At 36.7% G+C, this 18866-nt stretch overlaps 2 protein-coding genes across 3 annotated transcripts in view; both read left to right on the top strand.

Annotated features, from left to right (window-relative positions):
* Positions 1 to 18866, top strand: part of LOC128891141 (lipase member H-A-like) — a 222896-nt gene that overhangs the window by 141864 nt on the left and 62166 nt on the right. The gene's annotated exons all lie outside the window — the stretch shown is intronic.
* Positions 955 to 5710, top strand: LOC128891151 (kielin/chordin-like protein). Its single transcript, XM_054150403.1, has 7 exons — positions 955 to 1069; positions 2118 to 2370; positions 2693 to 2802; positions 3971 to 4087; positions 4629 to 4778; positions 4883 to 4942; positions 5011 to 5710. The coding sequence occupies exons 1-7, from the start codon at positions 1000 to 1002 to the stop codon at positions 5193 to 5195; spliced, it is 945 nt and encodes a 314-aa protein (XP_054006378.1). The 5' UTR covers positions 955 to 999; the 3' UTR covers positions 5196 to 5710.

The following is an 18866-nucleotide window of genomic DNA, read 5'->3' on the forward strand; positions in this document are numbered from 1 at the left end:
ATTTGTAAGATTGGGACGCGGAAATGAATTGAACGAGTCTGAAAGAAGCAAATTCTTGAACTGGAACAACAACAGTTATCGGTAGCGGAAATATCGAAGGTAATAAGAAGTCGTATAGTGATACACTAATTAAAAAATGTTGAAAATGATGGCGAAAGAAAAGTACGGTTCGGCTGTCATCGTTTTTGACGCGGAAACGAATTAAACGAGTCTGAAAGACGCAATTTCTTGAACTAGAACAAAATGTTGAAAATTGTGGCAAAAAGAAAAGTACGGGGTGGGCCGTCATCGTTATCCGATCGTGATAAGCGAGCAACTTTGCGTGTAGCTTCCAACACGCAGTTAACAACGAAGCAAATAATGGTAAAATCTAAAATTGCGAAACATACCTCCTTTAACAACAAAACACGAAGCAGAACGTTTACGCTTTGCGAAAGAAAGAGTGCATCGGAAGAACAAAGGGAGAAGGGTACTATTTTCACGTGAAAAAAAAAAATCTAATCCCGATGGCTTCCAATATTATTTTCAAGACATAAGAAAAGAGACAGATCTTGTAGCATTTTTAATTATCTTCAACATTGAGAAATTAAAGCTAGAACACCTGGGCATTCTGTTTGACGAGGAGTGTACTTATACTATCGGCAACGTTTAAAAAATTCGCTCCATACTTCCGAGAATTATTGTTCCTATGCGCAATGGTATCTTCTTCCATCATCGCGAATCTAATGATCTACGAAATGACGCCAGTATCGACGTCTTCTTCGGTATCGTTTTCTGCTATCGTTTTTCACGACGCATTTATCCTTTCTCTTCCTCCATTCGCGTTAGCGATGACCTTCGCGTATCGCTCGTCTCTCGATTTGATAAACTTCGGATCCTCCTGCTCCGAGAACCTTGACCTAGGGTATCCCCTCCAACTCCATGTCTCGTCGTTTACCTGTGAGTCAATCGAAGGTATAAAAGAAACGACGATGACTGCCGACTCTTAGTAATTCAGTAATGGCTGGTTCGTTCGTACAGAAGTGCGTCTATCTGACGTTCGTTGTCGCTGTTTATGCCGCACCGAAAGGTGAGAAATCGATTGTCTCGTGATTATTGGACAGGGTAGTTGTAGCGATAATATAGTCATTAATTTTTAGCGATTAACGTTACAAAATTCGTATCGTTGTAGCGTATCGATTGAATAGTTGCGTGCTGCTATGAGTGCTTTCAAACGTACATGTATGTTCGAAATAATTAAACGATTATACCAGATGTAACCATGAAACGTAACCTGTAGCTTTCAATGAGAAATCACGAATGTGCTTTAACTGCCTCTAACGAATCATCGTTCCCATTGAAATAGACAATAATTAGTTTTACCAAATATTACATGAATGTTCCACTGTATTACAAAAGTTCGTTACAAGGCAGTGATTTATTTCACAAGGCAGTTATTTTTTTAGGGTATAAGTATGTTTGTACTTTTATGTACAGTACAAGAATCTGCGTCGATCTGTGTCGTCAAAAATATAGGTTTTCATTTAAAAAAAAAAAAAGTGCAATTGCATTATTCTGATGCACCGATGCACAAAAGTGCATAAAATTAGTTCACGTTACGCATCAACCGATACCATTTAATTTTAACTTATAACATCTTTTTCTACTTCCAAACGTTTAGGAGGTACAGCCTGTTCCAATTGCGCGGGACACCCTGTATAATCTTTTTAAATAAAATTTATTTTCGCCATTCTCATCTTCAAAGAAATAATAATTAACAGTGGTGTCTACCTTTAACAGAAAATTTAAAATTTACCGAGGTTGAGTGACGAAAAGTTACGTAGATAACTTTGTTTTGCTCCTACTTGTCACAGCAACTAAAGTAACTACTACGTCAAGATCGCAAATATTACAATAAATACCAAAAAATGGTTGGTAGTTAGAAAGATGGGTTGTGTTCATTTCTACACCGTCATTCAAGCTCAATAATTACAATATTTGTTTGCAGTGAATAATTATATCCAAAGTTTCGTTTGTAAATATTTCATGATCCGATATTTAAATATGTGATGTTGAAATTATCGTTACAAACGAAATTTAGATGTTCTGGAAACATTACAAAAATCTGTCCCATTTAGTTGAGAAAGATGATTGCGACAAATCAAAGTGCCCAGGCCCCGTGAGGTACTATGAAGAATTAGGCTGTACACCAGTTTATAAGAATCCTGGCGATTGTTGTGCTGAGAAATACGACTGTAGTTCCTTGAAGGCATTGTCGACCAACAAGTGTTACGTGAATGGTCACGAATACAGTATTGGCGAAAAGTTGAAAGACGAGGATGCAAATCCTTGCGATATATTGTGCTCGTGCAGAGACGGTTATGATGGCGTGTAAGTATTCATTCGTTTACGTCCCGTCAGTTTCGAACCATGTCTAATAACTTAAACATTGAAATCTTTGAACACTTGCGATCCCAAAACTCTTAGACTCGTCTCTTGTACTTTACTTGTACTTTGTCTCTTGGAACTTTGTCTACTTTCTGATCATTGCTCTGAAAACCACATTTTCTTCGTCTATTATTATTATCCTATTACCTTTCCCTCTTATTGTCCTTCTTTTTTTTTCTAATATCTACGTAGAAATAACTTGCCTTTCGTGGATTAATCAGTGAATTTGACTATATCGCACTACGTTATTTTAATTTACGAACAGTGCCAGTTTTAATTGCGCGGTGGTAGACTGTCCATTTTCATCACCTTCGCCGGATTGTCATTTCAAGCCATCTCACAACGATTGTTGCTCGGGATCAGAAGAAATATGCTGTGAGTAAATGCAGTTCGGCAAATTAAATTTTTTTTTTAAAAATCCTTTCCTAATACTTCAATAATTTAACAATGCTAATTAAACAATTAATAATAATAATTAAACAAAATTAAGGTACAATTTTAGAGTGGACTTGGCAGGCATCGTATTAGATTGATATTTTTAGATTTTAGTTCCACATCGTTCTTCAAATTAAAAAAACTTGATTTATGAAATGGAGGAAAATATAAACACGAATAGAACACAGATTATGAACGCAAAATACAATTTTAAGAAAGTCAGACAAGAAACATTATGTGAGATAAAGTTGAAAAAAATTAAGGAACCAGTAAAAATTACATAGTCGTTGTATTGTGACCTTGAACATGCGATGGATATTCTACGTACAATAGGTGGAGAATTTATTAGTACATCGATCAATTTCGGAAATATATTTACCACGCGATTTTCCCTAGAAACATCATTTCAAAAAATGTTAATTAAGCATTCAAATATAATATTTCCCCAATTGCAACCCCGGTATAGATGTATTTTTAATTAGTTCACATTTCCATATTATTCAAAGTACCTATCACTTGTTCAAGGTCGCGACGCAGCGGTTATGTAAGGAAGATTCAATCAGTTTCACGGACCTCCTTGAAATGTGACCTAAATTTACTTTTCACGATATTTAAGTATCAGACACGTGCGCATAATTTAAGGAACATTACAATTATAGTTTGGTTCCCTTTTTGGTTAAATATATTTGACGAGTCATATTTAATCAATGTTAGAACACTTTTCATATAATCGTGAGATTTTTCCAAATATTTTGTTGTCTACATTCTAACATTGAAAAATGTGTTCATTATTGAAGGAAACTTTGAAACTTACTGATTGAATTGTGATAATGTAATACATTATCAACTAGTTATTTTTATTTCTGATTTTACTTTCTTGAATTTATATTTTGTGTAACTTGTGTCTGTAGCTTCGTTTTATACATCGCATAATATCATATTACTAATATCGTAAAATTATTTGAAATTAGAAATCGAAAGTGAATCAAGTACCGAAAAATAAAAATGAAATTTAATATGACGTTCGTTTAGACTTTTTCAAATGTGTATTTTATATTAAATTCAACCACATCACGTTTAAATGAACACGATAAATTATGCTCTTTAGTTAAAGAAGAAGAAAGGCCAACGTGCGAGGTAGATGGTAAAACATATACATACGGTGACTATTTCGTACCAGAATCAGAACCGGATAAGGAATGTTACTGCATGGAAGGATACAAAGGTAGAAAATATAAGATTCAGTAGAAATCGTATTCGGAATAAATAGATTATCCTTAACGTAAATTTAAATTTTGTTGGAACCAATTTGAAGTGTTATAAATTCTATAACGGCAACCTAAAAGCAATCAAGTATTCTTGTTTTTGTATTTTACATTTGGTTAACACATAAATTCTATTTTATATTTTATTCGCGGCATTAAACACTACAATTAAACACTACAGTTTTTTATGGAAAGTAGTTAAAAAAAGACTTAGAAAGTAAATTTTATGAGACGCAGTACTAGTAACTATAACTTTGTGCCGTTTAGTATTTTTACATTATTCTCTTTAAATTTGATCGATGTTAATTCAAAATTGAACCATTTTTAAGTCTCAAATACAACAGAAAAATGTGGAATCGTATACTACATTGTATTTATAACGTGACATTTCCATACATACGTTAAAATAATCACACCGATGTTTTATAGAAGTGACATAAAATTGTACGTTCTTCAGAATTATTCTGATATAAAAATACCTAACGCGAATCCCACGTTTAGGTGAGAATATTGAACCTTTCTGCAAGAAGCCAAACCGGCCACATTGTTCTCCTTTGTTTCGAGGAGCTTCTGACGTACATCGGAATTGTGTGCCTGTATTTTATAGCAATCAAGACCCGCGAACAGATTGTAGCGTGTTTTCCAGATGTCGTAAGTTTATAACAATCATAACGCACGAACTGTTACCTCGTTGAAGAATGAAATAATTTCTTAGGAACAAGCTGGTAACGTGTAACATTATTTTTCTTTTACAGAGAATCAGAATGACACTGTCATTCACAATCACGATAGTACCAAGTCTCTCGTTCGTTCAGGTGGGTCTGTTTATCAAACGTACAATTTCATCGATGACTTCGATCGTTTTGTTTTTTAAAACTTGCAGACGAAGATATGTGCAAATTCGGTGACATGATGATGCACGTGGGTGACGAACTGAACCAAGGGACCGACTATGATTCTGTTTGCGTGAGATGCGTATGCGATGTTCCACCTATTCCCACGTGTCAGCGACTTCCCGATGACGAATGCGATGTCACAAAACATGAGCCATTCCATAATTTGTCTTGAAGACCGCGGAAACTGTGATACGACACTGTACCAAAATATGACTAACTTGATTTTCGTAATGAAAAGACGCGAACTTTGGTTTTTAAGACGCCTTTGGTTTTTAAGCAATATGGAAATGTAGGTAACTGTAATTTTTTTTAACGTTTCCTGAATTGTTTAAGAACTAATAACAATCACACTTTGTAAAATTTAATCACTAACAAAAAATAACGTTGACTGTGTTTAATTTTAGTACGTTGAGTCATATGTACCTTTAAAAAATGTAGTTAGTGCTATTTCTCTATAAAGCTAACGTTTAGTCAATTTTATCTATTATTTGTCGAAGTTGTGCAATATTCATCGAAGTACAATTATCTTTGTACAAAGATTTAATACAGATTTGCACAGGTTTTGCTACGTCACCGACGATACGAACTTTTATTTAATTTAGTAGTGTAAGAGTCATCTGTTGACAATTACCATAATACTAGTGAAAGCATTTTATTAGTAAATAAAACTGTTGATTGCAAATTTAACACTTGTTTTACTGAATTAACCTATCTGTAAGGAATTTGAATATAATTATTAAATAAATAACATATACACAATTTCTTTTTAGTTTATGTATTCAAGTATACAGTCGAATATATATAAGAAATAAAATATTGTTTATGTTACGGAACAAAGCATTCTCATAAACTGTGTGCGTTTCCCAAAAATTCGTTACTTGTCAAAGTATCAGCTACGTAACACAATAAAAGAATAATATGCTTTTATGAGCGAAAAAACATCGGTGGCCTGGAAAATTCCACAAAAAAGAGATGGAAAAATAAATTTGTTTCATTGGCTCCTTTATATCGTTCGAGCTCCATATAAAATATTTTTTTATCGTCACATTTGGAAGAGATATTCAGGCGAGATAGACCGACTCGTATAATAATCTCGCGAAAATTATATTTCCACGTACGTTTCTGCATGAAACGCCTGGCAGGTTTCTGGCACAATTGCAACGTAATGCTTCAGCATAAGGACGTAATTCACACCTGTAGAAAACAATGGGTTTAAACGGACACTATTATGCTCTTCAGTCGGGGAAGGAGAACGGCTACCTGTGAAATAAACGGTAAAATTTAGAAAAAAGGAGAGTACATTATCACCCAAATATCACCTGGAGAAGCACTGTTCCTGTGTGCCAGGCTGCAGTAATATAATCATAACGTGTTCAATTTATAAACGTATTTATAAACGTAGTAAAAATAAACCATTTCTAACATGATTTTATATCTATTTGGCCATTTCGTATCTATTCGACCATTCCTGTATACGTATTGATTAATTGTGAACGTTGATATCTTTCAAGCATTCAACATATTTTCTAATTCTGCAAATTACGAACGTCCATAACAGTAAAAAATAAACCTAAACAGCGATCGCACTCATCACGTCAATTTGTATCGAATGAGAGACATCACACACAGAAACCTTTTCAACAAATTCCGTATGCTTCATTCGTACTATGACCTTACGTTTCTTCCTGCCGCATGTAGCTATGTAACGAACTGAATACTAATTTTAAAGCGTTACAATCATTAAAATATTCAAGGTTCGTAATGAATTAAGGTTTGTGATAATAATTTTAAATTTCTTACATTTCATCCTGCGTTAATTTCTGAAAAATTTAACAATTATAAATATTAATATTAACAGAGGTTTTAATCAATATAAAAGAGCGAAGCACAATTATGCGTGTATATTACAAAACTATATGCGCATTTTTACATTTTACAATAAAGTGTTTGTCATTCTCTAGAATCCTGCTACTGCAAATTCCGAATTGTGTGCAGTCATAATACATTCGATTTCGATAATTCTATATGAAATCGTCAACTAAAATTCAATTTCCATTATTTTACTACCACTCGCATTTGTACATTTTCCATTATTATATGCAAATGAAATTTCTGTGAATCAATTACTTATGGAATTATGTCGATATTTCACGTGAACAATAACTTTTTACTTTTCCACTTAATTAACTGGTTCAATTCGGAATATATGTTGTATCTTTTGCATCCTAAATGACAAATCATACAATACGTACATCCTCGTTTGTTTGTTCTAGGGATTCGAAGGATATGTGGAACGTAAATTAGAGCAAAAAGAAATTAGAGCATAAAGGATGACATAAGAGTATGACGAATATTGGTTCCAAAAAAAAAAAAAAAGAAGAAGCATCCGAAAATATAGCCATTACAACCTTTGTATCGCCTCTATGGGTGACCCTGTAAAACGATCCTGTATGAATTTATCGTTTCCAAGCCAAAGATGGCCATTTTTGAGCATCCTCCTTTGGAATACAAATGGTAACCGTGATTGAGAAATCTTCGTAACACGTGTGTAAAGTCAGTGTTCCGAAACAGATCACACATATGTGCGATAGCTTCAAATATATTTGTTTTGTTGTATTATGGACAAGTTTTCTCAAACACGTGCATACGGATTGTATACGCGATGGGAATTGTCGGGTACGTTACCTTTCGTAATTTATCCGTTCGTGCATATTTCAGTTTTGCCCTGTACTATGTTCACATACCTTTTCCACTTCTTTTTAAAGCAGCTGAGCGTGCGGGGGAGATAAAATGCCGAACCTTTGTACATTTTGTCCATCCCTCCCGTGTCTTCGTCCTTTTCTTACCGTCCGCGTTTCCCTCGTCACTTATCGTTATACGCTTGATAAAATTCCTCTGTGGAACCACCTCAACGAAAGGTGAACGATTCTGTCCTTCAAAGCGTGCTTGATTTATGCCATGTCGACAGGATTCACGTCAAAATGGTCATCGGCAACACAAAGAGCGGCACTGTTCTCTCGATCGAATCGAATAGAAGAATAATGCAATAAATGTTCAGCGAATTGACAACGTTACAGCGAGATCTTCAAAACACATATAAAAGGAACATATACACTGCGTAACCACTTCGAATCATAGAACTTTCGCTTTTAATTAGTTTTCATGGATACATATTTTAGGAGTTAATCGAGGTGTTCAAATTGCGTGGCCCACCTTGTATGTCTTCCTATTTTATTCTTTCTATATCGTTACGAATGCATTACTAAAATTTAAAATCAATAATGAGAAAAGATATGTATGTGAAGTTTTGAAACAATAAAATATATATATATAATTTAGGGGATTTATACTATGTAGTTAAATATTCAAGATCAACCTTTCAGAAGTTATTGTGTTTGTCTTGTTCTTCTCGTTCTATATTGCAAAAAGTTACCATTCTAATGTCGCTTGAATCCTTTGAAACGTCAAATTTTTGAAAAACATCTGAAACCGATAATCTCAGTAATTAAATCATAATCTGAGGTCTCGATGGCGTGGGAAATCGTTATAATAAGAACAGTAAAAGAATGCGGAGATATAAAGAAATAAAAAATATTATTACACGAAGAGTCCAATTCGATCTACTTTAGCGGATAATTACGGCGACTAGTGAGTTTTTCTCCTGTACGTCACGTATTCGTTTCACATTATTCTTTTACAATGGAAATTTACAATTGCTAACGTCGCTTCTGCCATTCGTTTTCAGGCTTTTCTTCTCTGCATGCCTATATTGAGAAATTATCTCTAACACTTACCAAATTAGTTTTATACATTTATGAGCTAATGAGTTATTACCGCTACAATTTTCAGCGACAATTTGTATTTCATTTTGAAAATGGAAGGTACTGTTACGTCTACGTATAAGTAACTGAATATTTTATATACGCAATCTGTTTTTCAGAGAATATGTAGTAGCAGTCTGCGAAATTAGTTGTCCTGTTGTACTTTGTATGTATTATATATGCCAGTTACTCGACAAACAGATACCACAAATTCCGTACGCGAGTTCGACTCAAACGTTAGTATCGCGAAGTCGTTTCGTGAGTCAACTGTACAGACGTAACATATTTAAAGAAGCGACCAATTTAAAAAGCTAACTAGTTACTGTGCGTGAGATTGTGATTTGGAATGAAGATTATATTGGTATTCACTATCATTGTGATATTCAGCGTTTCATCGAGACAGTATAGATTTAGGTCGAATCATGGAAACGAATTACCACTTCAAAATCTCATACAAGACATTGTAAATTCAACGAAAACTCGTGACGTAATGGTACTGATTCGAGACTACAGGAATGATGACATTTCTACTCATACTATCAGTACCGTTTCTGGAACACTATTGAGGTTGATACCGACACATGTCATAGATACCGCAAAAGTATGGAAACCTGTAGCCAATTTAACCAGCTGTGACAGTCTTTTGGTTTACATCTTCGGTTCGCATTCAAATTTCCAATACGCGGTATGGAAAATGATCTTCGATGACGTAAACGTTTCCTGGGAAAGTTCTACCGACCCAAGGCTTTTACTGATACAAATGGGAGATGCAGCTAATACCAAGGTCCCACAGTTTTATCGATTCCTATGGAGTAAACAAATTCTTCGAGTGGAGGTCCTGGAAATTCTACCACCTGACGCACCTGGCCAGGAGGTTGCGATCATCGCGCATCAGTACAATCCATTCAATCGTACGTACAATCGAATACCTAATCCACAGAGAGGCGTTACATGGTATCCGAATAAACTACTAGACATGAATCGAGTGCCTTTATACATTCATAAAACGAAAAGTATTGCTAAATTGCAATCATCGAGTGCTGTGGGATTGAGAGGTTTTCGTCGGACGCAACTAGTGACCTTCTCTAAGTTTATGAATTTTAGCATTATATACACAAGTAGGGAGAAAGAGACAGACTTAGATATGTACAATTACAATTACCTACACGAATTAGACGACAGCGTCGACTACATGGTCCAAGACTTTGAAACTGACGTCTGTTTGATAATTCCTGTGAGCGCAGTGAAGTCGATCTCGATATGGAAATTTCTTGGAATGCTCTGTTTTGGCGTCTCTATCGTGGTTCTGTGCTCGATTATGTCGACGTTTCTAATCATCGATCCGGAGCTAAGACGTCCCATGTACCTAACGAGTGTACTCTTCAGTTTCTCCGTCACAAAATTACCCACGACGATAACGGAGAGGATCTTGTTTCTTTGCTTGGTGCTGGCTTCGACCAGATACACCGTCATGTTCTACGCCGAGCTGTTCGATCTCACATTGGATCATGAAGAAATTGACATCAACGATTTCGACGAGCTCGCAGATTCAGGTCTTCTTGTAATGATCGATAAGGATTTGTACCCACACGTGGTGAATATGACTAACGTTCCGGATATCCTCAGAAAAAGGATGCATCGAATGGTTACATCCGAAACTGTAGAGATGCTTGGAAATGTAACATTGTTTCAGAATACGGCGTATTTTTTGGAGAGTAGTCTGGCGAAAGCCGCGGCTGAGCAGCAAACGCCCACGGGTGAACAAATTTTCAAACTCACCAAGTTTTGCATGAAATTTCAGAACGTTGGATTCGCGTTGAAGAAAAGGTCACCGTATAAACGACAGTTCGAAGAACTAGCGTTGAACGGGGCATCCACCGGGTACTTAGCTTACGCGTACGGGATATCGGACTCGGCATTGGATGAAACCGTTAGTGCAATGAGGCCACTATTTTCAATTCAGCCGTATTCCGCCAATAACATGCCGCTTCCCTTCATAGTCCTATTTTGTGGTCACTGCGTATCTCTTTTCGTATTTCTTGGTGAAATTTTTATACACAAGTACAGAAATCCGAAGAAAACAGTAAGAAACATTGACATAACGTACTAGATGTGTTTAGTTTTATGTCGAAGTAATTACGTATCAGCTTGCTTTCCGTGTTTTTCGAAGACATATTTTATCACTGCATGTTACAACAAAATTTTTATGACATACAGTCAGCATAAGAAGTATTCGTACAGCAACAAATTTAAAATAAATGCTTAGACTATAGGTTTACAACATATCAATTATATATCCTGGCACCCAGGCTGAGACGCTCCTGCCTGTCAATGAATGGGTTAATAAATGTAATGCAGTAAAACGTTTTCCTATGGTTTGTATGATATTTACATGGTCTTGTATCGTTAACAATTTGTCTCTTCGCAAAATACAGCACTTCCCCTCAAATACTAAATTATTTTTTATATCGTCCGAGATTTACTCTAGGAATGAGCCGTAGCTGTTAAATTCTTTTTTTGGTCAGAACTGACTTCTAGATGTGAACGATTGATGTCATGACTAAATAAACTATTTCAAAATAGCAATTTGTAGTTATTTTTCTAAGGAATTACTAAATATTCGAAGTGATATAAAGATGGGCCCAGTCAAGCAGTCTTCTATTGTTACTCCTCTCTCCTCAGTACATAGTATTACTTTGCGGTTTCTTTTTTTCTTTACTGTATTTCTTGATGGAAATGTGATATACATTTGTTCGGGGGGATTTGTTTCGTCAAGGAGATATTAACTGTTTGACTGCTACGCGGCGCAAAAGCGCTGCGTTCATTTGTCTGGAAAACCGCGACGCAGCGCTTTTGCGCTGCGAGTTTCAGTGTGTCTTGACAATGTCTTTGACAACATCAAGTCAAAATATGTCCCGCAGTTTTCGTGCGTTCTTGCAAGAATTGCGTAGCAGTCGAACGGTTAACAGGAAAATCAGAGCGAGGCCGCCGAACGCGTAGCCTATACTACTGTGGCTGTCTAGTGCGTTGCCTATACTACTTTGGCTGTCTAGTGCGTTGCCTATACTACTGCGGCTGTCTAGTGCGTTGCCTATGCTACCCTATGGCAAGTGAACCACGACTTCGATTCGTGTGTTAATTTTTTGTCTCCGTACGGATCACCTTCTGTTGGGTTGATAGCCTCCGTTCACCATTAGGAGGAGGATCGGCTCCTAAGATGCAATTATGATAAACCTGAAAGCTTCTTTGAGGTGCTTTTCAGTAGTATCGCGGGCTCACAAAAAGGTATATGACCGTGCCGGAACCTTTTTAACTCGACCGCGTTTTAATCTATGTATACTGCTCTCCATTTTCTGTCCTTCTCGTTCTGAGCCTGTCACAATGCGTAATAAGCTTTCGACTTGTAATCACTTGTGCCAGAAACGCGCGGTGCTCCAGTTGCATTGTATTTACGAGATCTGTTCAGAAAAAGGAATCCAATTGATTTGAAAGTCTTGATGGGCGATCGTTCATAACATTGTGTTTTAATTCTTCTCGTTATAATGTTTAAATTAATCAGTTCGTTATTAATAATCAGTAATTTATTATTACATTTTGCATCGTCAGACGAGATACGTGCATATCTTGTGAATTGATATTGTTTGTTTAATGTTTAGAAAGAGGTATCTGTAATTCGATACACTTATAATTAGGTGTTCCAAAAAAGGAGGCTAATTTTGGAGAATTTTTAACATAAAACTGTGTAATATAGAGAATATAACGATTATCGCAGTTGGTTTGTACGTAGTAGAATATTCTCCGGTACTTTCTCAACGCACCCTTTTTACTTAAAATAATGGCAGAACGTGTACTCCCCGGTTCGCGTACACGTGTAACGCAATTCTTATGCGCATATGATATCGTCGAGCTTATGCTAGACATATGTGTCCCTGGGGACCGATCACTTGAGGTTAAAAAATGGATCTTCCATGCTTCACGAGTAGACGTCATTTATTTGCAGTCGTTATGTGAGATCAACGAATTCTACGTTAACACGCAGAATACAATCGAAACATTGTTTTCATTATGCCTATTGCTGCATTCTAATAATGAGAAAGAAAAACTCTGGTCAAATAATCTAATTTTTTTTTTTTTTAATTTCTATTTACTTAGTAATCACAATCATGAATTATATTTTGTCTAACATTGCTCTTATACCTTTATAACTCAGAAATAGTTTATCTGAAAGTCATCAAATTTTCAAAGAAATAAAAGAAACTCGATCGTTTCTTCTATGGCTTAATATTTTCTCTTGCAAGCTTCGACTATTCAAACATTTGCAATGTATAAAAGGTAAGGTAAGCTTTGTAACAACGTTATCAACCTTATGAACAAATTTTCGCTTATATGAAATTCTTCAATGAAAACCTGTCGACTTTTAATCACTGTTCGTATAATTTCATTAACTCTTTGCAGCCCGTTGTCACGCCAGTCGTGACACGCCTGCTTCTGAAGTTAAAACACAACGAAGTCACGACAGCTCGATCTACTCCAGAAATGTCCCTTCAGCGTATTTGTTAAGCAAACACGTGTTCATGCGAAATTCAATTTGGCAGATTGCTCTGATCATCGTCCGATGTAGCGGCCGCCGTGAAAGGAGTTCATCGTTCAATGAACGCCAACAATCGATGTCGAAAGATGCTCTGTGTTACGATAATGGCTGGCGATATCATTAATTAGGAGTGTCGTTTGCGTAATCCTGCGCAATACCCCTTTCATCCTGCTCCTTTCTTTATTGTACCTAGTCACGTGAAATTGGTCGAACAAGTTTCCGAAACTCGCGGCCATCTTAGCTGCGTTCGCTGCTTTTGAGCTTAATAGGTTGGAACTTGAAATTTATCTATTTAGAAGGGCGCTGCTCTGACAGATAGTCCCTGTTGCACGACTCTCTCGGCATCAAAATTTTCACTCTAGTGGGTTTCCAACGTAATCCGTTAAACTTGACGTCACGCTCTGTTATATTCGTTATTTTAACAAAAGAAACTGTTAGATTTTTCATTGAAATCTGTTACAAAAATTAATCGCGCGAGAAAGAAGGTGCTGTTTCTTCCAGTGAATATTTCGAACGGCTCCAGTTTGTTTATAGGAAAGGCGATAGGGACATGCACACACACGAATTTAGTCATCCGTGCTTTAGGGTCTGTACGTTTCCGTTTTTCCTTGCATCTAAAATAATAGGGTGACGTTCGAATATACATATATCGTTGGTTTATTTTTAATGAAGTGAGAAAAATATGTCCGTGATTTTAAAGTGTCGATATCCGAACGTCACATCTGCTATTTTTGAACAAATCAATATTTCAGAAAATCCTTAATTTAGATTCTAAAAAATTCAAGGGTTATTGAATTCTAACTACAGGTGCTAGATAAATTCATCTTACAGAGCGATAAGGAATTTTCAGTGACGCGTTTCGAGGACGTTCGTATTTTTTATAGAGATTGATATTCTTTTACAAGAATTGACTGATTGCGACCAAATAACATGCTGCAAAGGGCTAATTTTATTTTCATAAACTTTACTATTATGTCCAAATTCGACACGACCGCAAAGGGTTAATGAATCTTTTTTCCTATTATCTTCGATGGTCCTGATATTCGCGAAGAAATAATCCGACATCTTGAAGATAAAGACGTTGCAGCTGTCTAATTCTGAGATTATTCATCGTGGAACGTCGGAATCATCTCTCCATCGAAACACGAAGAGCAGAGCTATTGTTGTTCCAATTCGCTCGTTGCCTTGACCGATCGATATACGTCTGGGCACGAATATTGCCCAAGCATTGTTCCTGTTGAAAATCGATTACAGCTATGTGCCCGCTTCCCCCAAAGAAAGATCTTACGTGACCTACATGCGTCCCACCGAAAGAAGGATTTCGCTGTTTGTGCGCGCAACAATACACCCTTGTCCCCAACAGAGTTTTCCTCCTTTCGAAACTCCTCGAAGCCGGTTTAAGGCGGTATTCTCGTAAGCTCAAAGCTTTTTTGCCCCTCCCTCGACACCCCCCCCCCCCCCGCCCCCGGTGTTTCGACGAAAAGAAAAGGGAATGACCGCTTCTTCGACGCTCCAAAGCCATTCTATTTGCGTGGAATACGGTGGATGCTATGTAAATGCAGATTAGGCGGTCCAGTTCAGGCCTTCAACTTCGGCTCTCGCCCCGATTCCGTCGCTTGTGCCCCGTGTTCGTGCTTTCACATCATTCAACCTGCCGTTTCTGCCCAGCGTGTATCTAATCTTCAGCCATCTCTCGCTTGTGACCCGACTCTTTGCCGGTCCTCGTGTCCCGTTTGTCCTATGTCGTTTCAAATCTTCACCCTTTATCCGCGAGAGACCGGAATCATGGCGCCTGCCTATGCGAGAAACGACCTCGTTTCTATCTTCTCGCCTCGAATAGACGTTCCAGACGTCGTGAATGTTCATTAACCTTCCTTCAGTTGCGGTAGGAGAGACTCGGATCAACTTACACTTTCACTATTTGCCTCTGTAGATTTTAGCAATGTATCGACTACCATCTAAAAAAGTATATCCTTATTTTTAAATATTTTAGTTAATTTACGCGGTGAGAGAGTTTCAAATAATTTTGAAAAACCTTTATGAAAACACTTAATATATAAGGGTTATCGGAGTCGCTGATTCCAAATCTGAACTCAGAATTTAGAAATTCAAAATGGTGGATCCAGTATGGCGGACCATAATATGAAAATTGATTCGATTTGTATGAAACTTAATATACAGGGGTTATCGGGGTCGCTGATTCCAAATCTGGACTCAGAATTTAGAAATTCAAAATGGCGGATACAACATAACGACACAAAATGCGAAAAATGACTGAATTTAGATGAAATGGGTATACAGGGGTTTTTGAGGTCGCTGATTCCAAATCTGAACTCAGAATTTAGAAATTCAAAATGCAGATCAAATATGGCGGACCAAATTAAGAAAATTGATTCGATTTGTATGAAACTTAATATACAGGGGTTATCGGGGTCGCTGATTCCAAATCTGAACTGAGAATTTAGAAATTCAAAATGGCGGATACAACATAACGATACAAAATGCGAAAAATGACTGAATTTAGATAAAATGGGTATACAGGGGTTTTTGAGGTCGCTGATTCCAAATCTGAACTCAGAATTTAGAAATTCAAAATGGCAGATCCAATATGGCGGACCAAAATGCGAAAAATGACTGAATTTAGATGAATGTGGTATACAGGGGTTTTTGAGGTCGCTGATTCCAAATCGGAATTCAGAATTTATAAATTCAAAATGGCGGATCCAATATGGCGGACCAAAATGTGAAAGTTGATTCGATTTGTATGAAACTTAATATACAGGGGTTATCGGGGTCGCTGATTCCAAATTTGAATTCAGAATTTAAAAATTCTAAATGGCGAATCAAATGTAACGGGAGAAAATGCGAAAGGTGACTAGATTTTGATAAAACTTAGTATACAGGATTATATGGATTCCTATGGGTCGAAATTGACCCAGTTATCACCTTGCGTCACCTATGGCACCTTTAGAAGTGACGTTTTTCGACGCCACCCTCTTTAAGGGGATGAATTAACCCCTTCACATCAACCCTCGCCAATGCAACATTGCACACACCCAGAAGACACTTGAAGACTATTCCTGACAAAGTTTAACCGAAATCGGTTGAAAAGTCTCATAATTATGAACATTTAAAAAAGTGTTCCGCTAATTTAATCCAGTAGTTTATATAGCGGAAGGTTGGAAAATATTATTCAAAAAGAGGGTAATTCATTATAATGGAGATTAGATTAAGGTTTTAGAATGTTGCTAATTTATCGTAACAAATTGATGAGTAAATATTTTTATTTAACCTTTAATTAATAACTTTTAGCAGAATTAATTTTTGTACCTAATACAGTGGGATGAGACACCTACCTTAATGACTTGAAAAATTACTTGCAAATTAATTGCTACATGAAAAAACAGTTTCAAGAAAAAGTAATACGTTACATAAAAGTAATACGTAATGACTTGAAAAATTGCTTGCAAATTAATTGCTACATGAAAAAACAGTTTCAAGAAAAAGTAATACGCTATATACGTAGCTTCAGAATGTAATTTGCTATACCATCGCAGTTTCTTCTATGAAATTTCTTCTAAAGATGCACAGTACATGCACTTGAATGTTCAACCAGAAGTTCAGGCTCGTCCTAGTAGAAACTCAAAGTAGTTCCAAAGTTAATCCTAGCATCCGAAGTAACCCGCGTTTCTTATTTCTTCCCAAGAAGCGTTTTCAAAGGAACGCACATGTAAGCGATGCAACAAGGAACTAAGTAATACTTGAAGTGGTTTCGTGTATTTGTACGAATTTGCACAGAACACTGCCGCGTGCAACTTAACTTGCAAAAATGAAACCATATTCGAGTTGTTAAGAATTTTAACGTTTAACTACGCTTGTGAAATTTCAGGAACCGTAATATACACATAAAGTGGCGCTCTCTTGCGGCACGCGGTAAACAAATCATAATTTAAACGCCATCAACGTCATACTATGTTACCAATCAGATCTCCTAGGTAATTTTTCATCTCTTCATGGTATCTTATTCTATGAAATCTTATCCCTGGACCCATAGATAAAAGAAACTCAAAGAAGGGACGCAAATTTTTTTGAACTGTATAATAGTTTCTATAAATTGACATTTGTTACAAGTATTCTAAGGGATCGGAAATCGCTCCAAGGAACGATAATGACGAAGGTGTTTTCAGACTCAGAGATTGAATATGAAGAATCACCCGTATTACTAGAAGCTTTCGTGGAACGACCAGAAGTACTTGCAGCAAGAAACATCGAGGACCGTTCAGAATATTGCTGGCGCAGTAACGTTTGCAATTAGACGTTACAGCGAGGCCAGCAATTGAAGAAACGATATCGTAGTTTGCGATAAAGCTGCTCGTAACGACGAGATCGCTATTCTGATTCCGAACGAAAATTTCCAACGAAAGTTTCGACTCCTCGGCGATGTCGAACAGCAGCTCTTGGCGTTTAGTGGCCACAAAAATGTTCCGGCTTTATCGGGTTCATTTCAGGGAAACGATAGACATTACCACTTCAAGGTCTGCATCTAGCCATTGTTATCGAAGCAAGGCATAAATATGGGAAAGAATATCGAGCAAGCACGAATAAACATTTTTATTGACGTTCTAACTCTTCAGCTTTGAAATTAGTTATAAAAGTGATCTGTTGTGTCGCGAGTTGAACGAAGCAAAACGAATTAGCATTACAAGTAATTGATTGTACACTACGCAACAAAATTATTTATCAAAATTTTGCCGTTTCTCGAATGCGTATAACTCCGTCAATTTTCATTGTATCGAGACAACTTTTTCAAAATTTTGTGTCGTTCGTTACAGTGTTAAGTTCATTGAATAATCGATAAACAATGGTAAAGCAATCTATTAAATATGTAACAGGGTGCACTTCATTAGCAGATGAGAATGACATTACTGTAATTAAAGGCATGCATCGAGGACTGTTCAGAGCCAAGGTATTAATTACGAAAATTTTCGACCTGCTTTCGCTGTTTCCCAACTGGCAGCTTTCAATTTGAAAAATTAATTTTACGACGAAAGCACTCACAGTGGCAGCTGTAAAGCGGGCCGTCGAATATGGAAAATTTAATTTGCTCGCGAATTACTCGAAAGATCCTTGTACGGCAGATTAAACCGCGGAAAGTCGTCAAAGGATGCTTCAAAGCGGTTAAAGGGGTTCGTGACATCTAGCTATCGCGTATGCAGCGTTTAATCTTCACCGAGTTACAGCTGAGTCGTGTTTCTGCTTACTTATGATGAAATCTGTTAATTTCACTAAGAATTATCGTCTTAGACAAACTTATTTAACAAGCGATGAATTAAACCGATGAGGAATGTTAGGCTTTTATGTACAGGGTGTCCCGAAAGTCGGGAAGGAGCCGGAAATGGGGGGTAGCTGAGACGATTCTGAACAACAATTT

The sequence above is a fragment of the Hylaeus anthracinus genome, unplaced genomic scaffold (assembly GCF_026225885.1).
Source record: "Hylaeus anthracinus isolate JK02 unplaced genomic scaffold, UHH_iyHylAnth1.0_haploid 12001, whole genome shotgun sequence".
In the NCBI taxonomy this organism is placed as follows: domain Eukaryota; kingdom Metazoa; phylum Arthropoda; class Insecta; order Hymenoptera; family Colletidae; genus Hylaeus; species Hylaeus anthracinus.

What these genes read in the sequence shown, in the direction of transcription:
- LOC128891151 (XM_054150403.1), top strand. Translation starts at nt 1,000, where the DNA reads ATGGCTGGTTCGTTCGTACAGAAGTGCGTCTATCTGACGTTCGTTGTC. An exon ending in GGGATCAGAAGAAATATGCT is followed by an intron (nt 2,803 to 3,970) that starts GTGAGTAAATGC and finishes TATGCTCTTTAG; the next exon opens with TTAAAGAAGAAGAAAGGCCA. An exon ending in CAAGTCTCTCGTTCGTTCAG is followed by an intron (nt 4,943 to 5,010) that starts GTGGGTCTGTTT and finishes TAAAACTTGCAG; the next exon opens with ACGAAGATATGTGCAAATTC.